Source organism: Benincasa hispida, chromosome 11 (assembly GCF_027475165.1).
Source record: "Benincasa hispida cultivar pf3 chromosome 11, pf3_genome.v1.1, whole genome shotgun sequence".
In the NCBI taxonomy this organism is placed as follows: domain Eukaryota; kingdom Viridiplantae; phylum Streptophyta; class Magnoliopsida; order Cucurbitales; family Cucurbitaceae; genus Benincasa; species Benincasa hispida.
This window is the reverse complement of record NC_143488.1, coordinates 88,342,457-88,356,214: the sequence shown is the minus strand read 5'-3', so window position 1 is coordinate 88,356,214 and position 13,758 is coordinate 88,342,457. Positions and strand designations below refer to the sequence as shown.

Here is a 13,758-nt window from a genome sequence, read left to right as displayed (position 1 = left end):
ATCTAACTCAATAAATTAATATAATCTACCATCTTTTCAGGGTGCGTCTTTAAACAAACTGTAAATATTGGCGTGTCATATCAATTTCACTTATTTCAAATTGATATTGATGTCATTGTGTTGTTATCAATATCAATGAAAATATCATCGATGACTTCAATGATAACGTCAATTTTCGTTTCAATACAAATTCACGGTCGATGTTAAAAAACAAATCCAATGTTGATACTAAGACCATAAACTCAATTCGAATTTTCGATTTACAACTTCTCTTTACCTTGTTGTCTTAGCACAACATTTTTCATTCCAGTTCCATGAATTCTACAAATACTAAATAGAACATATTACAACCTCGACACGACCATTCTTGCCAATTTCAACAAATAATCTCGACGTTCCTTAAATATATAAATAAAAGAAAAGAAAAAAAAAATAGGGTTGGCAAATTTTCTGCAGTTGAATAGTACCTTAGCATTATATTGAATGCAAGTTTGAGTTGGCCATATGCATAAATGGCAATTTAATTTCATAGTGATTTAACCTAGGGTATTTATCATAATTTGCTCTTAATTTTGACTTCTCAAAAAAGAAATTAGTTTTTAATGTTTGGCTTCTTGATTTTTGAAAATATTGGTAAAAAGAAATAAGAAAACAAAGTAAAGATTTAAAGGCGAAAATAGTATTTACAAACTTAGAGTAACTTTTATCCGTTGAGCGACGACCCTTCCACTCGGCACCGCATCGAGTTGGTGGTTGACTGGGTTTTTTCCTAGATCAAAGCAGATCAACATTCCAAGGTGTGAAGTGAGAGAGAAAAGTGGGAGAGAAAGGGTTCAAGTAGTTAATCATATCCTATTCTAGAACTAGAACTCCGATTGAGTTTAAACAAAATAATTATAAAACCAAACTTTTAGCTTTGGGTATTTATTTTAATTTGATATATTTCTGTGCTTTTTGGACATTAGACTTTTAGTATTTGAGTTATGCTTGAATTGGGTTTCTTTATTTTCCTTTATTTATTTATTTTTTTGTCATTTTTACAAATTTTAAGATGAAAAATTGAACTTCAAGTCAATAGTACAAATTTTATGGCAATTGAATTAGACTCATTTTGACTTTTAAACTTTAGTTTTTTTCGTTAATTTGAAATTAAAGAAAGACCGAAATGATATATGTAGAGATTAAATAATTAAACCCTAGAAAGAGTACACTTACAGATTAAAACCCTAAAGAGAGTATACAAACAACATTGAAGATATAGAACTATTTAATTATTCATAACAATTCAGCATTAAATGGAAGTTTAATTGTCACACCAGATGTTAAATATTACATTTATTTCAACTTGACTTCGATTCCTAAATTAATTGATCAAGCTATTAGATATAAATATTAAATAATTGAATTTTATGTCTAATCAAATCTTAAATATTGTAATCATGAACGTAGCTCAACTGACATAGTGCTCGTACTATAAACCTCACAAAACATATTGTTTATACTTTTAATCTCGAAGTTAGATGTTCATTATAAACACAAAATTGAAAGTTAGACGTTCATTATAAACGGTTGGGTTTCTATTGATGATAGACAATCTTGGTCGTCGGGAAATGTTGTGAAAATTATTAATTGGAAGATCTTTCTCGACCCTCTCGTAAATGATGTCGAGAAATGTTCCTCTCCTAACGAGAATGTAGTTTTTTAAGGTACTAGATATCTATTGTAAGAAAAAAAAAATGAACGAAGTTTCTATCTTTCAAAATCTCATTTTTATTCTAAAGCTATTCTTTTTCAACAGGTATCTTTCTAACAAATTCAAATCTATCTCTAATTGTTCTTTCTTTCTAATTAAAATAATTCTCGACTTTTTAAGAAGATTTTGTCTAATTTTTCTCATATATAAATTAATCAAAACTACGTGCATTACATGTGTTTCATAATATTGAAAATGAAATGTACATGTATAAGTTGAAAAACCATTCAATCTAAATCTCAATATCACACAAACATTAAAAAAACATTAAGAAAAAAAAAAAAGATAGCATACCTTAAACAAAAAAAATGATTTCTTTAATGGTTTATTTACTTATTAGTTAGAGATAAATTATGATTTTTTTAAAAAAAATATTTTTTTCCTTTAAAAAAAGTAGATATTAGTTAAAGATAAAATGAGATTTTCTTTAAAAAAAATCATTTATTTAAGATATTAGTTAGAGATAAAATGTGATTTTTTTGGGAAAAATATTAATTTAACCTGAACTAGATATCAGTTAGAGATCAAATATCGTTTTTTCCCCTAATTTTGATGATTTGATAATCTTCCTATATATATCAAACTTTGATTTAAACCAAAATTTATTTTAAAAAATTCGTGATAAATCTTTCTTACTTTTTAGCACTTTTTTTATTGAGTGATTTGATTTCTCTCCTATTTTTAAACATCAAATTAAACCAAAATAATTATTTTATTTTTGTTTTAATTTTTTTTTTTGATAATAGCCTCATAGTTAGTTTTTTTTTATTTGATTATCTTGTTAATTTTGATTTAAACAAAGATTTTTTTCTTAAAAAAATTGTGATAATTTTTTTATTCTCTTAATTTAAAGGAAAGTATTATTATCCTTTTCGTTATAATCTTAAGTATTATTATCCTTTTCGTTATAATATTATCCATATTATTTTTATAAATTTATTTGAATGATATGATTGTACTTTCTATTTCAAACTCTAATTTAAAATAAATTATTATTATTATTATTTTTAATTTTACAATGATTATTTTTTAGTTGAAAAAAATATATTTAATTATACTCTTAATTTTAATTTATTTTTTCAAATTTTAATTTGGAAGATTTTCAAAAATAGAAAGATAAGGAAAACTATTTACACAAAATAGAAAAAATTTAATCTTTCTTTGATGGAGGCTGATAGAGACTGATAGATGTCTTTCGTTATCTATCAAGACTAGAAATGGATGGAAACTGATAGAAGTCTATCACTGATAGACGCGGATAGAAATCGTTTTTTTTTTACTATTTCAATAAATAGTTTGACATTTTTTCTATCTATGAAATTTTTCCTTTTAATTTCAACAAAAATATAATTTTTTTCAAATAGAAACCTATAAACTCAATTTATTTTGATCTGCAATAGTCATCTTCTTTATTTTAAACTTTATTTCAATTTTTTGTGAATTGTTGTGCACTTACAACAAATTTGAAAAGAGAACAAAAGAACAAAAACATGTAAAAAATAGTAAAAATTACTATAGACCTCTAAACTCATGGGTGTAGATCTATAAAAAAAAACTATAAAGGCATTAAAACATTCACTCTCTTCTTTGTCATTTTGTTGACATCTAAATTGCTTGGACTTTGATAAATTTCTTGAACCTCAAAATCAAGATCTTTTCTCCATCTTCTTCAATATGTGAGGATCAATAGGTGAATCTGCTATGTGTTATAGAAAAGAATCGTATAAAAAATGTTATATTAAATCACTCTTATGTTTTTCAAAATTGAAAAATAAAAAAAATGGAAAAAGAGGACATACGTTACCAAAAGAGAGGGAGGCAATATCTTAACAGAGAAATTAAACTTCTTGAAGTAGAAAAAGAAACATTGGAAAAAATGTTGTTATTAACGAAATAAAAAAAGACCAACAGCAAAATTTATAAAAGAAAAAAAAAGAAAGCAAAGAAAAAAAAATCATAATTTGATTAATTTTTTTTAATTCCTTTAATTAATGTGAAGTATAGATTGTTATTGATAAAATGCGATTTTTTTTTTTTTAAAAAAAAAGCCGTGGATAAGAGATTAGAGAACAAAAATGTGATTTGTTTTAAATTTTTTTAACCTTTATTTAACCTTCGATATAAGAGATAAAATGTGGTTTAGTGAATAAGAGATTAAAGAATAAAATTATGATATTTTAAATTTATTTTCTATTTATTTAATGTGCAATAGATAATAGTGATAAAATGATTTTTTAATAATTTAAATATAAATTACATGATTTAGAAAAAAGATTTTCATTAATAAGAGATTAAAAAATAAAATATAATTTTTTAATTTATTTTCTCTCTATTTAATGTGCAATAGATCATAGTGATAAAATGATATTTTTTTAATGATTTAAATGTGAAATTACATAAATATCGTAATCATCATCAACTAAAAGATGCAAAAAGGAAAATCAAATATTTCTTGCTATCGCTTCTTTTACATAGTATAGATTTATCTAAAACGTCATTTACTCTTTACTTTTGTCTCGCTATAATTTCTTTTTTATTTAATTTTTCTCTTCAATTTACCTTTTCCATCCAACCTTTTTTCTTGTTCTCTAACAAATAATTTTATGAATTTTAACTAATATTCTCTCTCTAATTTGTATCTTTTTCTTAAACATCTTTCCTCTCTCTAATTTTTAAAAGGGAAATTGGAGGAAATAGTAAAACTGGGGTACCTTTTAATTTTTATTAGAAAAATGAAAATAATAAGATTTTTGGCCAAAGCATGTCGCACACATGACATATTTTTTTAATTTTCAAATTTCCCTTGGTATGGTTGATTAATAATTTTTTTGAGTACTGTGTAATTATTATGTTATGCACAAAATCTCAATAGAAATGCAGTGGGAATAGAATTGTTTGTTATGAGACTATGTATCAATTTTTAATAGAAATATAGTGTAAATGTAATCATCGGTTATAGGACTTTAACCTAAATCAAAAGATAATGTATTAGATTTTTCTTTCATTTTAAAATTTGAATTGACAGTTTCATATCTGTTTTGATTTGATTTGACTACTTTTTGAAAATATTCAAAATTAATCCATTTTTATCACCATTTTGATTTTAATTTATAATATATCTTTAGATTGTACATAATTTTATTCATCTTTTATTATTTTAAATTCAGATTAAAATTTTTTATCTTGATTATAATTTTACTTATATTTTATACATATTATCATTTAACAAACTGTATATTTCATTTAAATTTTATCATTTTTATATTGCTTTAATCACTTTTTATTCATTATCATCTTATTATATTATTAAACCATCAATTTATCTTTTTGACAAATAAATAAGTATTCATTTTGCAATCTTGGCCGTTTTTGTTATGCCAATGAGTTAGGCTTTTTTCGTAGGATTTGTGGTTGATGGAGTTATATTTATAATGTAGTTGTTGAAACTTAAATGAAAATGAAATTATGGATGAATGTAATGGTAAATAAACGAGCTTTTTTTTCTCCTCTGATTATATTTGAATTTATATTTTATTATCAAATTAGATTTAATGTAACTACTTATCGAATTAATCACAATAAACAAAAACTTCCTGATTTTTCTCCCCATTTTATATTTGAATTATCTTTTATTATCAAATTTGATTTTATCTAACTTTAGATTTGTTTAACTTACAAATTCAATTTTATCTAAATATTTTTTTCATTATTTTATACATATTATTATTAAATTAATTTGATTTATTATTATTATTTTTTTCATATTTTCGATGTTTTCAATTTTTCATCTAGAAATTCGTAAAATTGGCTTATTGTACTTAAAAAGAAACATAAAAATGGGAGTTAAACTTAGACATTTTCGTATATATATATATTATTCAGTTTATTATTATTATTATAAGACAACAAAAAACCCCAAATCTCATATTCTTCATCTTTTTTACAACATTTCTTAAATTTCATCGTCTTGGCTAGCTTTTGACGACCACTCTCGCTAGATCGCCTACCTTTCTTGCTCGCACACATGTTTCTTGCTTTTGTTTCTACTTTGAATATCATTTTCAACAATGATGTGCTAGAATTAGTAATGTTTAAAGTTGGCTTTCAAGATGCTATGAGCAAAATGGTCACATGGAATAAAAACGATGAAACTGGTTTGGTGTCAAACGCAATCATATTTTCAATAATCACATCGTTCTAAAATTGCCAACAATAACTCACTGGTACAATCAATTTTGCTCTCTCACCTTGAAGGAAGTTCATCATTGTAGACATCCATAAGTTTCTAATGACCCCCACCACGTGGTCGCCATCTTTCCTCGCATACACATATTCTATATGCAGTTGAAAGCGTTAATTTTCAGTTGTTATTGAAACAGTGTATTTTTGCATTATCGTTTGTACTTAATTGTGTTGTTTGAGAGTAGTTTTATCATTTACTAATTAGTATTTTCTATTATATAAATTCGTTTTGCCATTTTTATAATTTTGAAACATTTTTTCTAAATGAAACTTAAAAATTTGCTATTTCTCTTCTAGGTCATTTTTAAAAAATTGAAATTTAAAACTGTCATCAAACCATGTGATTTTTGTTTTTTGTTTTTTTTGTTTTTTTAATAATAGACTACTAAAAGAAAAAATTAAAAAAAAAAAAAACAGTCATCAAATGGGGGTGTAGTTTCAGAAAAATAATCAAATTGTATCCATAAAATTTTCATGTTGTATCTAATTTTACCGAAATTTTTAATTTGATCAAATTGAACCCTAAATATGGATAAGTTATTGCTTGAATAAGTATTGCAAATTTATCTTTTGGTAAATTTTCATTTGAAAACCCATTAAACAAAATATTCTCATATGCTTCAATGAATTATAAAAAAAATATTTGTAGAGTATAAAAATGGTGAGATTTCAATGAAAATGAAATTAGAGCTAAATTTTCGTTAAATTTGGTGAGTTTTTACAAATTTATTTATGATTAATTTGTAGACTAATCAAACTTTAAAATTTCATTCAAACTTGATATTATTAAAATTGATGACTTTACGTAGTGGTATTTACATTGCTTAGTAAAATTAGTTGAAACTGAATCCAAAGTAGAAGTAACAGTCAGTAGAAACCTTAAACCTAATTAGATGAAATTAAAAGTTGATAAAATTTGATTTTTTTTCCTTTGGTTTTTTTATGGCTAATTGTTTGCATCCGTACGTGTAACTATTAACTTTTATTAGATGTAACAATATTCAATTATATTATAATTTTGTTGGTATGTATATATACTTTGAGAGAAAATTAATAAAATTACTTCACATTTTTCTCTCTCATCTACATTTCTATTAACTTTTCTTTTCAATTGCATAGACTTTGTGCTGCACTGGGCATTGATTTTGAAGACTTCAAAACTAATTATATTTATATATAATATAATACTGATTATAAATTATTTTTAATAAAAATACTTTGTCAACTGCATTGATACTTTGGAAAAATCCAATTAATAGCAATTTTTTTTTTCAAATTTAGTTTAAAAAATGGGCTGTCTTGAGAGGTAGGAAACAAACCAAAATATTTATAAATTTAGGAAAATTTCACAAAAATATACAATAGTCTATTGCAGTTTATCACCGATGTACTGTGATATTTATCAGTAGTTTTGTCATTTAAAATATTTCTCTAAATAAACATAGTATTTTTCAAATTAGCTTTCTTAGAAGTCATGAAACTTTCTAATTAATTAAACCATATTTATCTTCCCTGTACGTACACGTTTTTTTTGAGATGATCACAATTTGTTATTTTAAATTAAATTCGTTGCTTTTACCATCTTAGTTTGATTTCGTATATTATCTTCTATTTCTTTTGTTTTAAGTACGATAGAGTAGGTAAGATTTAAACCACAGATTTTTTTAGTCAGTGTGTTAGACTCAAAATACTTAAATAAAATGCATGTTTAAGAGTAACCATTTTTTTTTTGGTTGAAAATAAAAAAATTCCAATGGAATACAAAGACCTTGGCTGTCTCAAATATATGCCTTAAAGTGGTGGCAAAATGTACTTGAATTAACCTACAAAAATATAAATTTAGAGTCTCTCTAATTTTTATTCCTTTATTGAGAAAAACCCATGGTTCAGTACTGTCTCTCTCTTTTGCTAAATTTGACTGCATGCCCTTTTCTGTACAATCCTTATTTTCTTCAATTCTCAAACCTGCGATGGAACCACATATATAGTAAATTAACTTTAGTTATTACAAAATGAATAATATACCAAAAAGAATGAACAGGAAAAAAGAGTAAAAAACATATATTTATATATAAAAGAAAAGTTGAGAATTTAGGAGTTAAATTACCAAGATTTGTGGGAGATTAAGGAATAGAAAAGAGAAGGAGTATAAGATGGCCGTCATTGTAGCTGCAGCAATCGTGTTATACATTATGCGTTTATTGTCCTTGCTTGGTACAAATGCTGCTTTAAATGTATTTGTAAGCTCTGAGATCCTATATGAAGTCTGTGTAGCAAACCAACAACACCCATCAAAATTGAGCACATTCGTAGGTGACATATTCGAAAATGATTTTGAAATGGGTTAAAAGACATTAGTATTGACTTTCTAAGTGTTTTAAAAATTGTTCTTTTAAGTGAAAAAAAGAGGAAAAATATAACTAATAAACACTTACAATCATAAAAATGGAAGTTGTAAGCATGAAGTTCAATAAAGGATAATCTGGGATGATAGTGAGCAACAACTTGGGCTGTGCATCCGGAGCATTTGATCTAATACAACGTTATATTAATCCAACATAGATTATTATTCACAAACTAATTAATCCACAGAAATTAGACCAAAACACCAACTAATTAATTCATACCTTAACCAAATATGGAACTGCGAAATGTACGTATCCAGTGAAATCTTTCCAATCCAACTGAAATGATGTTTAAAGTTAAATATATGTATATATGATGATGATGATCAAGAAATTAATTAAAAAAAAAAATTAAGAAGGGATTTACCCAAAAAGGGTCAAAGTATAGCTACGAGTACTTTGGGTGACATTCCGTATGCATATGTAGGATCTGCTCCATATGAAAATAAAGCTTTTATTTCTATTATTTCAAGGTTTAATATAAGAACAAGGTCAATTAATTCATGACATACGTGATGGGTATCCAAGAAGTGTAAGGATGGTATTTGTTGTAAGTACTACACTCCATTTTGAATACATACTCAAACCATAGATATAATGCCTGAAAATGTCACAAAATTGCTCAAATTACACCACCACAAAACCAAGAAACAACTATGTGCTATCAAAACTAGTTAATGTTGCAGTCCAACCAAAGTTTGCAGACAACTATTTTACCGTAGATGATATCACAACAATTGTCGTTTTGATCAATATCCTGCGCTTTGTTTTTAATTCATCCAACTTTTCAATCCACTTCTCAACCTATGAAAATATATAATTCCATTATAAAGCATTTCCTTGAATAGGGAAAATGCAATTAAATGACAGTAGTACAGAAAAGAGCATTGTTTGATTAAACTCACAGTTGAATAATTGTAAGCATACACCATGCCTAATATCCAAACATAGCGATCAAGTCCTGTTCGAAAATGCCACTCGTACATGAGAGGCAAGTTTTCTTTCAATCTATTTGGATCTTTATAGCCTACAATAAAACAAAATAAAAGTTAATTATTAGCTTAGTTAGATTAATGAAAAAGAAGAAGATATATGTAGAAGGTACCTAGAAGGAAGGTAAATGGGTCCCAAATCACTTCAAACACCCCAGGTATTTCCCATACAATGACCACCACCAAGAAACAAAGGAGAAATTTCACAACAATGACTGCTTTACTATCATTGTACTTGTGCAAAACACCAACAACACCATATACCACAAGAGAAAAAAATGTGTGTAATGGGCAAATATAGTATAGCATGTAGCTGTTGTCAAGGACAATGCAACACATAACCACCAAGAAATTTAACCGCCACATCATCTGCAGCTCGAACAAATATAAAATTAGGTCAAATGGTTATCTGACGGAACATGAAAGATATAAGTTATATATACCTGAGCAAATCTAGAAAAGCTAAAGTCTTTTCGAGCGTAGTAATACGAAAAGTTTCCAAACCCCGTCATCCAGATATACGAGGCGACACATACACGACCCACGTTGTAAATTTCTCTTGCAGCAAAGTAATGGTACATCAAGAAGATCACCTATTGAATAAGAAAAAGAAAAGTATGTGAAATTGATGAAGGTTTAATTTGAAGAAGAGTATTGCTAATAAGAGTTGACCTGCATCCATCCTTTCCACTCCTCAGTTTGATGTCTATTTAAGAAGAGTATGGGTTTCACTGAAAATGGTGAGTTATCAAGATGTATCTTGAATGAAGTTACTGCTGCAACAATGATGAGAAGAAGGAGGAGGAAGCAGAAAAGATCTCTATTGTAACTCTGCAAACATTAAAATAACAATGTAAGATGCTAAGAGAAAGTAACAATGTAATAAGAATACTGATCCAGTTTTACTGTAAAAAAATGGTAGAAGAAAAGAGTTATTGAATTTAAGACACCTTTTTTGAGGTTCCAAATATATCAGTACGATCACAAATGTAGAAGTACGATAAAAGAAGACCAAATTCACATCTGTGAAGTAAGAAAGAGAGAATAATATTAAATTATAATAATAAAAAAGAGACATTACTAAAGAGATTTCACGTATTAAACAATACTTGAGTACATCTTTAAAAAAATTTAAAAAAAAAAGAAAGAAGAATTTGCCACGTGACAAATTATAGATAAATTGCAAAAAGATGAGAGGTTGCGTCCAACTTTTTGTCATACAATTCTAAGCTAGAATGTTTACGTACGCTGCTCGGAGTAACATTCGATGTTTTATTAAGAACGATTCGTCCAACATGATGAACCTAACAGGCAAAATAAATATTAGTAAAACCTAAAGAACTAAATAGCTAAGACATTGGAAGAAAGACAAAAACAATAATGGTTTGTTTTTGTAAACCTGAAAATGGTAGAGAAGGTAGATGAAATTGTAGCTCCAGAAGAAGGAATGGATTTGATAACATTTCCTTCTAATAAAACAGCTCTATCATCTTCTTTTACATTATGACTTTCTACCTCAGCCAACCCAACATCAGGGTGCCCTCTAAAAAAGAAAAAAAAAAAATCCAATTTCAGAAGGATAGATATTTAAAAATAAATAAAATAACTATTTGGTTTTCCATTTGTTTTGTTTGAGCAATACTTTGGTGCAGCATTGATTACATCTTTTTTTCCGTCCACTAATTGAATCATACAAAACGAGAAAAAAAGCTAAAAAAAGTGGAAATAAAAGTTTGTCACGGTGATTAGATAACTTAGTGGGCTGCAAATAGAGTTACACTCCAAGTAATTTTGATTTTTTAAAATCGTACTTGTTTTCTCACTTTTTTACTATGGTTTTTATCTAAGTTCTTAGTAAAAATTTTATTAAAAGAATAAATTTTGAAAAAAACTATATATATTTATATTTTTTTAAACATTAGTAGAGAGTGGATAGAAACAAAGAATTTCGTTTAGAGTAAATAGTGCAGAAAAAAAAAAAAAAATCTAAAGTTATAAAATAATCGGTTTTGGTTTTTAAAAATTGTGTTTGTTTTTTTCGCAACTTCTTTACAGTAGTTTTTATCTATCCATTCTAAAACACAAAAACAAATTTATAAAAGTTTCTATTTTTTTTTTACTTTTCATTTGACGTGAATTAAAGAAAAAATATAAAAAAAAATCATGTGAAAATAATATTCATAGAACTTAATTTTTTTTAAAAAAGTAAATTAAATAGTTATTAAACGAATCTTAATTTTCTCTCATATCTACCCAGCCAACATATATTAAGTAATAATTAACACATAAAAATGAACAAGTTCTAAAGAAAATATAAGAATAACAAAAGTTTAAAGGTAACGGAATCATTCTAACTTACACTTTAGAAGAGATGGACTTCTTTTTAAATGCTAAGTACTCAGAATAAATCCATGCAACCAAAATGGTTATAAATCCAATAAGAAACGAAACCTGTATCAATCCAAGAGACAAAATCAGTAAATATTTCATTACGAGAAATTATTTGAAAAGATCGCTACAATCTGGCTAACAAATCCATATACAAATAGCTATCATGAAGCATCTACTGTAGTGACCTCACCGAATAATTTTTTGTTACGAAAAATATGATTCGTAATGAAACACTAACCTGGCCATGAGTCACTGGGCCTAGCAAAGCCATTACTACGACGAATTCGAAATGGAAGAAGTTGATGAGAATGTGTTGAAAGTTAAATATGTTTCATTTAACTAAATAAGTTACAGATGAGGTTAATTAAGCATATTAATTTATGAGAGGTTATAGATTAATTAATTTATGAGAGTTGGAAAAATTAAAGAATGAGAGTTTATGTTAATGTAAGAGTTAATTTAGTAGAGTTTCGCATAATTAAATGTAGGATTTTAACTGTTCCATGTATATTTAATTAGGGTATAAGTTATTATATTTAAATTTACTCATGACAATCCTATAAATAAGATTGACATTGACATTGTTAATGTATCCAAGTGTATAGAGAAGAACACACAAAGAGAGTTCAATAAAAAATGTGAACCAAGTTTGAAGAGTCTTTCAATTAAAAAGTGTTTTTGTTTCCTCTCAAATAATCGTTTGTTGGTTCTTTATTTGTGAGTGTCCATCATATGCTTCTAACAAAGTGGTATTAGAACTTGAGTTTGAAAAACTAGAATTGTTTTTGCAAATGAAAAATAATAATTTGATTCCCTTCCAAGTGCCTTGACTTACGAAAGAAAATTATAACAGTTGGTGTATTCATATGAAAGCTCTACTTGGTCCATAAGATGTATGAGACATTGTCAATAATTGTTATGAAGAACCAAAAAAGTGATGCGACTTTAAATTAAGCTCAACAAGAAGCTCTGCAAAATAATAGAAAGAAAAACCAAAAGCCACTCACCATCATTCATCAAGCCATCGATGATCCAAATTTTGTGAAGATTTATGGGAGCAACTATTGCACATCAAGCATGAAATTTTTTGGAGAATACATACAAAGGAGTAGACCGAGTCAAGAAGGTTCGCCTCCAAAAATTGAGAGATGATTATGAATCATTACTATGAGGGAGTTTGAATTGATTTCAAATTATACTCCAAGATTACTAGCAATAGTAAATGAAGTGAATAGATGTGGTGAGACAATAAATGATGAGCAGATAGTAGAAAAGATACTTCGCTCATTGGATGAAGAATTCAATTTCATTGTTGTAGCTATTGAAGAATAAAAAGACGAGTACAATGCTTGTTGATCAACTTATGAGTTCCTTACAAGCCCATGAAGAGAAGCTTCTAAAAAAGAATAAACAGACAACTAAGCAACTTTTCCAGTCAAAATTGTAGTTGAGAGGTAAAGAAGATAGCCAAGAAAAAGGCAATCAAGGTTGAGAACGTGGTAACAATCATGGACATGGTGATTTCAGAGGTCGGGTTTGAGGAAATTATGGTCAAAGAAAATTTGATGAGAGTAATTCAAACTCTAATTCATCAAGAGACTGTGGAAGAAAAAATTATTTGAGGTCAAATGGAGAAACATCAAATAATGAAATAATGTATGACATAAAACAGGTTGAATGTAGGAATAAAATAGAAGAAAATGCAAATTATGCTGAGCAAGATGAAAAAACTGGTGAGTCATCTTTGTTTCTAGCATGCAAAAGTGAAGAAACATATGAAAACAATGCATGACATCTTGATAGCGGTCCAAGCAATCACATGTATGGATGTAAGTCAATGTTTGTGGAACATGATAAATCCTCGGTGGTAATATCATATTTGGTGATGCCACAAAAATTTATGTTATAGGAAAAGGTAAGATTTTGATCAACTTGAAAAATTGGAAGCATGGGTTCATCCCTAAAGTTTATTATG

The 13,758-nt window shown here is 26.9% G+C and overlaps 1 protein-coding gene across 1 annotated transcript; it reads right to left on the bottom strand.

Annotated features, from left to right (window-relative positions):
- Positions 1-8,093: 8,093 nt before the first annotated feature.
- Positions 8,094-12,054, bottom strand: LOC120090902 (protein REDUCED WALL ACETYLATION 2-like). Its single transcript, XM_039048597.1, has 15 exons — positions 12,022-12,054; positions 11,752-11,843; positions 10,792-10,935; positions 10,640-10,696; positions 10,343-10,415; positions 10,065-10,223; positions 9,836-9,985; positions 9,506-9,761; positions 9,306-9,427; positions 9,118-9,204; positions 8,913-9,001; positions 8,768-8,830; positions 8,623-8,679; positions 8,431-8,527; positions 8,094-8,261 (listed from the first exon to the last, which is right to left on the bottom strand). The coding sequence occupies exons 1-15, from the start codon at positions 12,052-12,054 to the stop codon at positions 8,094-8,096; spliced, it is 1,647 nt and encodes a 548-aa protein (XP_038904525.1).
- Between the last annotated feature and the right edge of the window lie 1,704 nt (positions 12,055-13,758).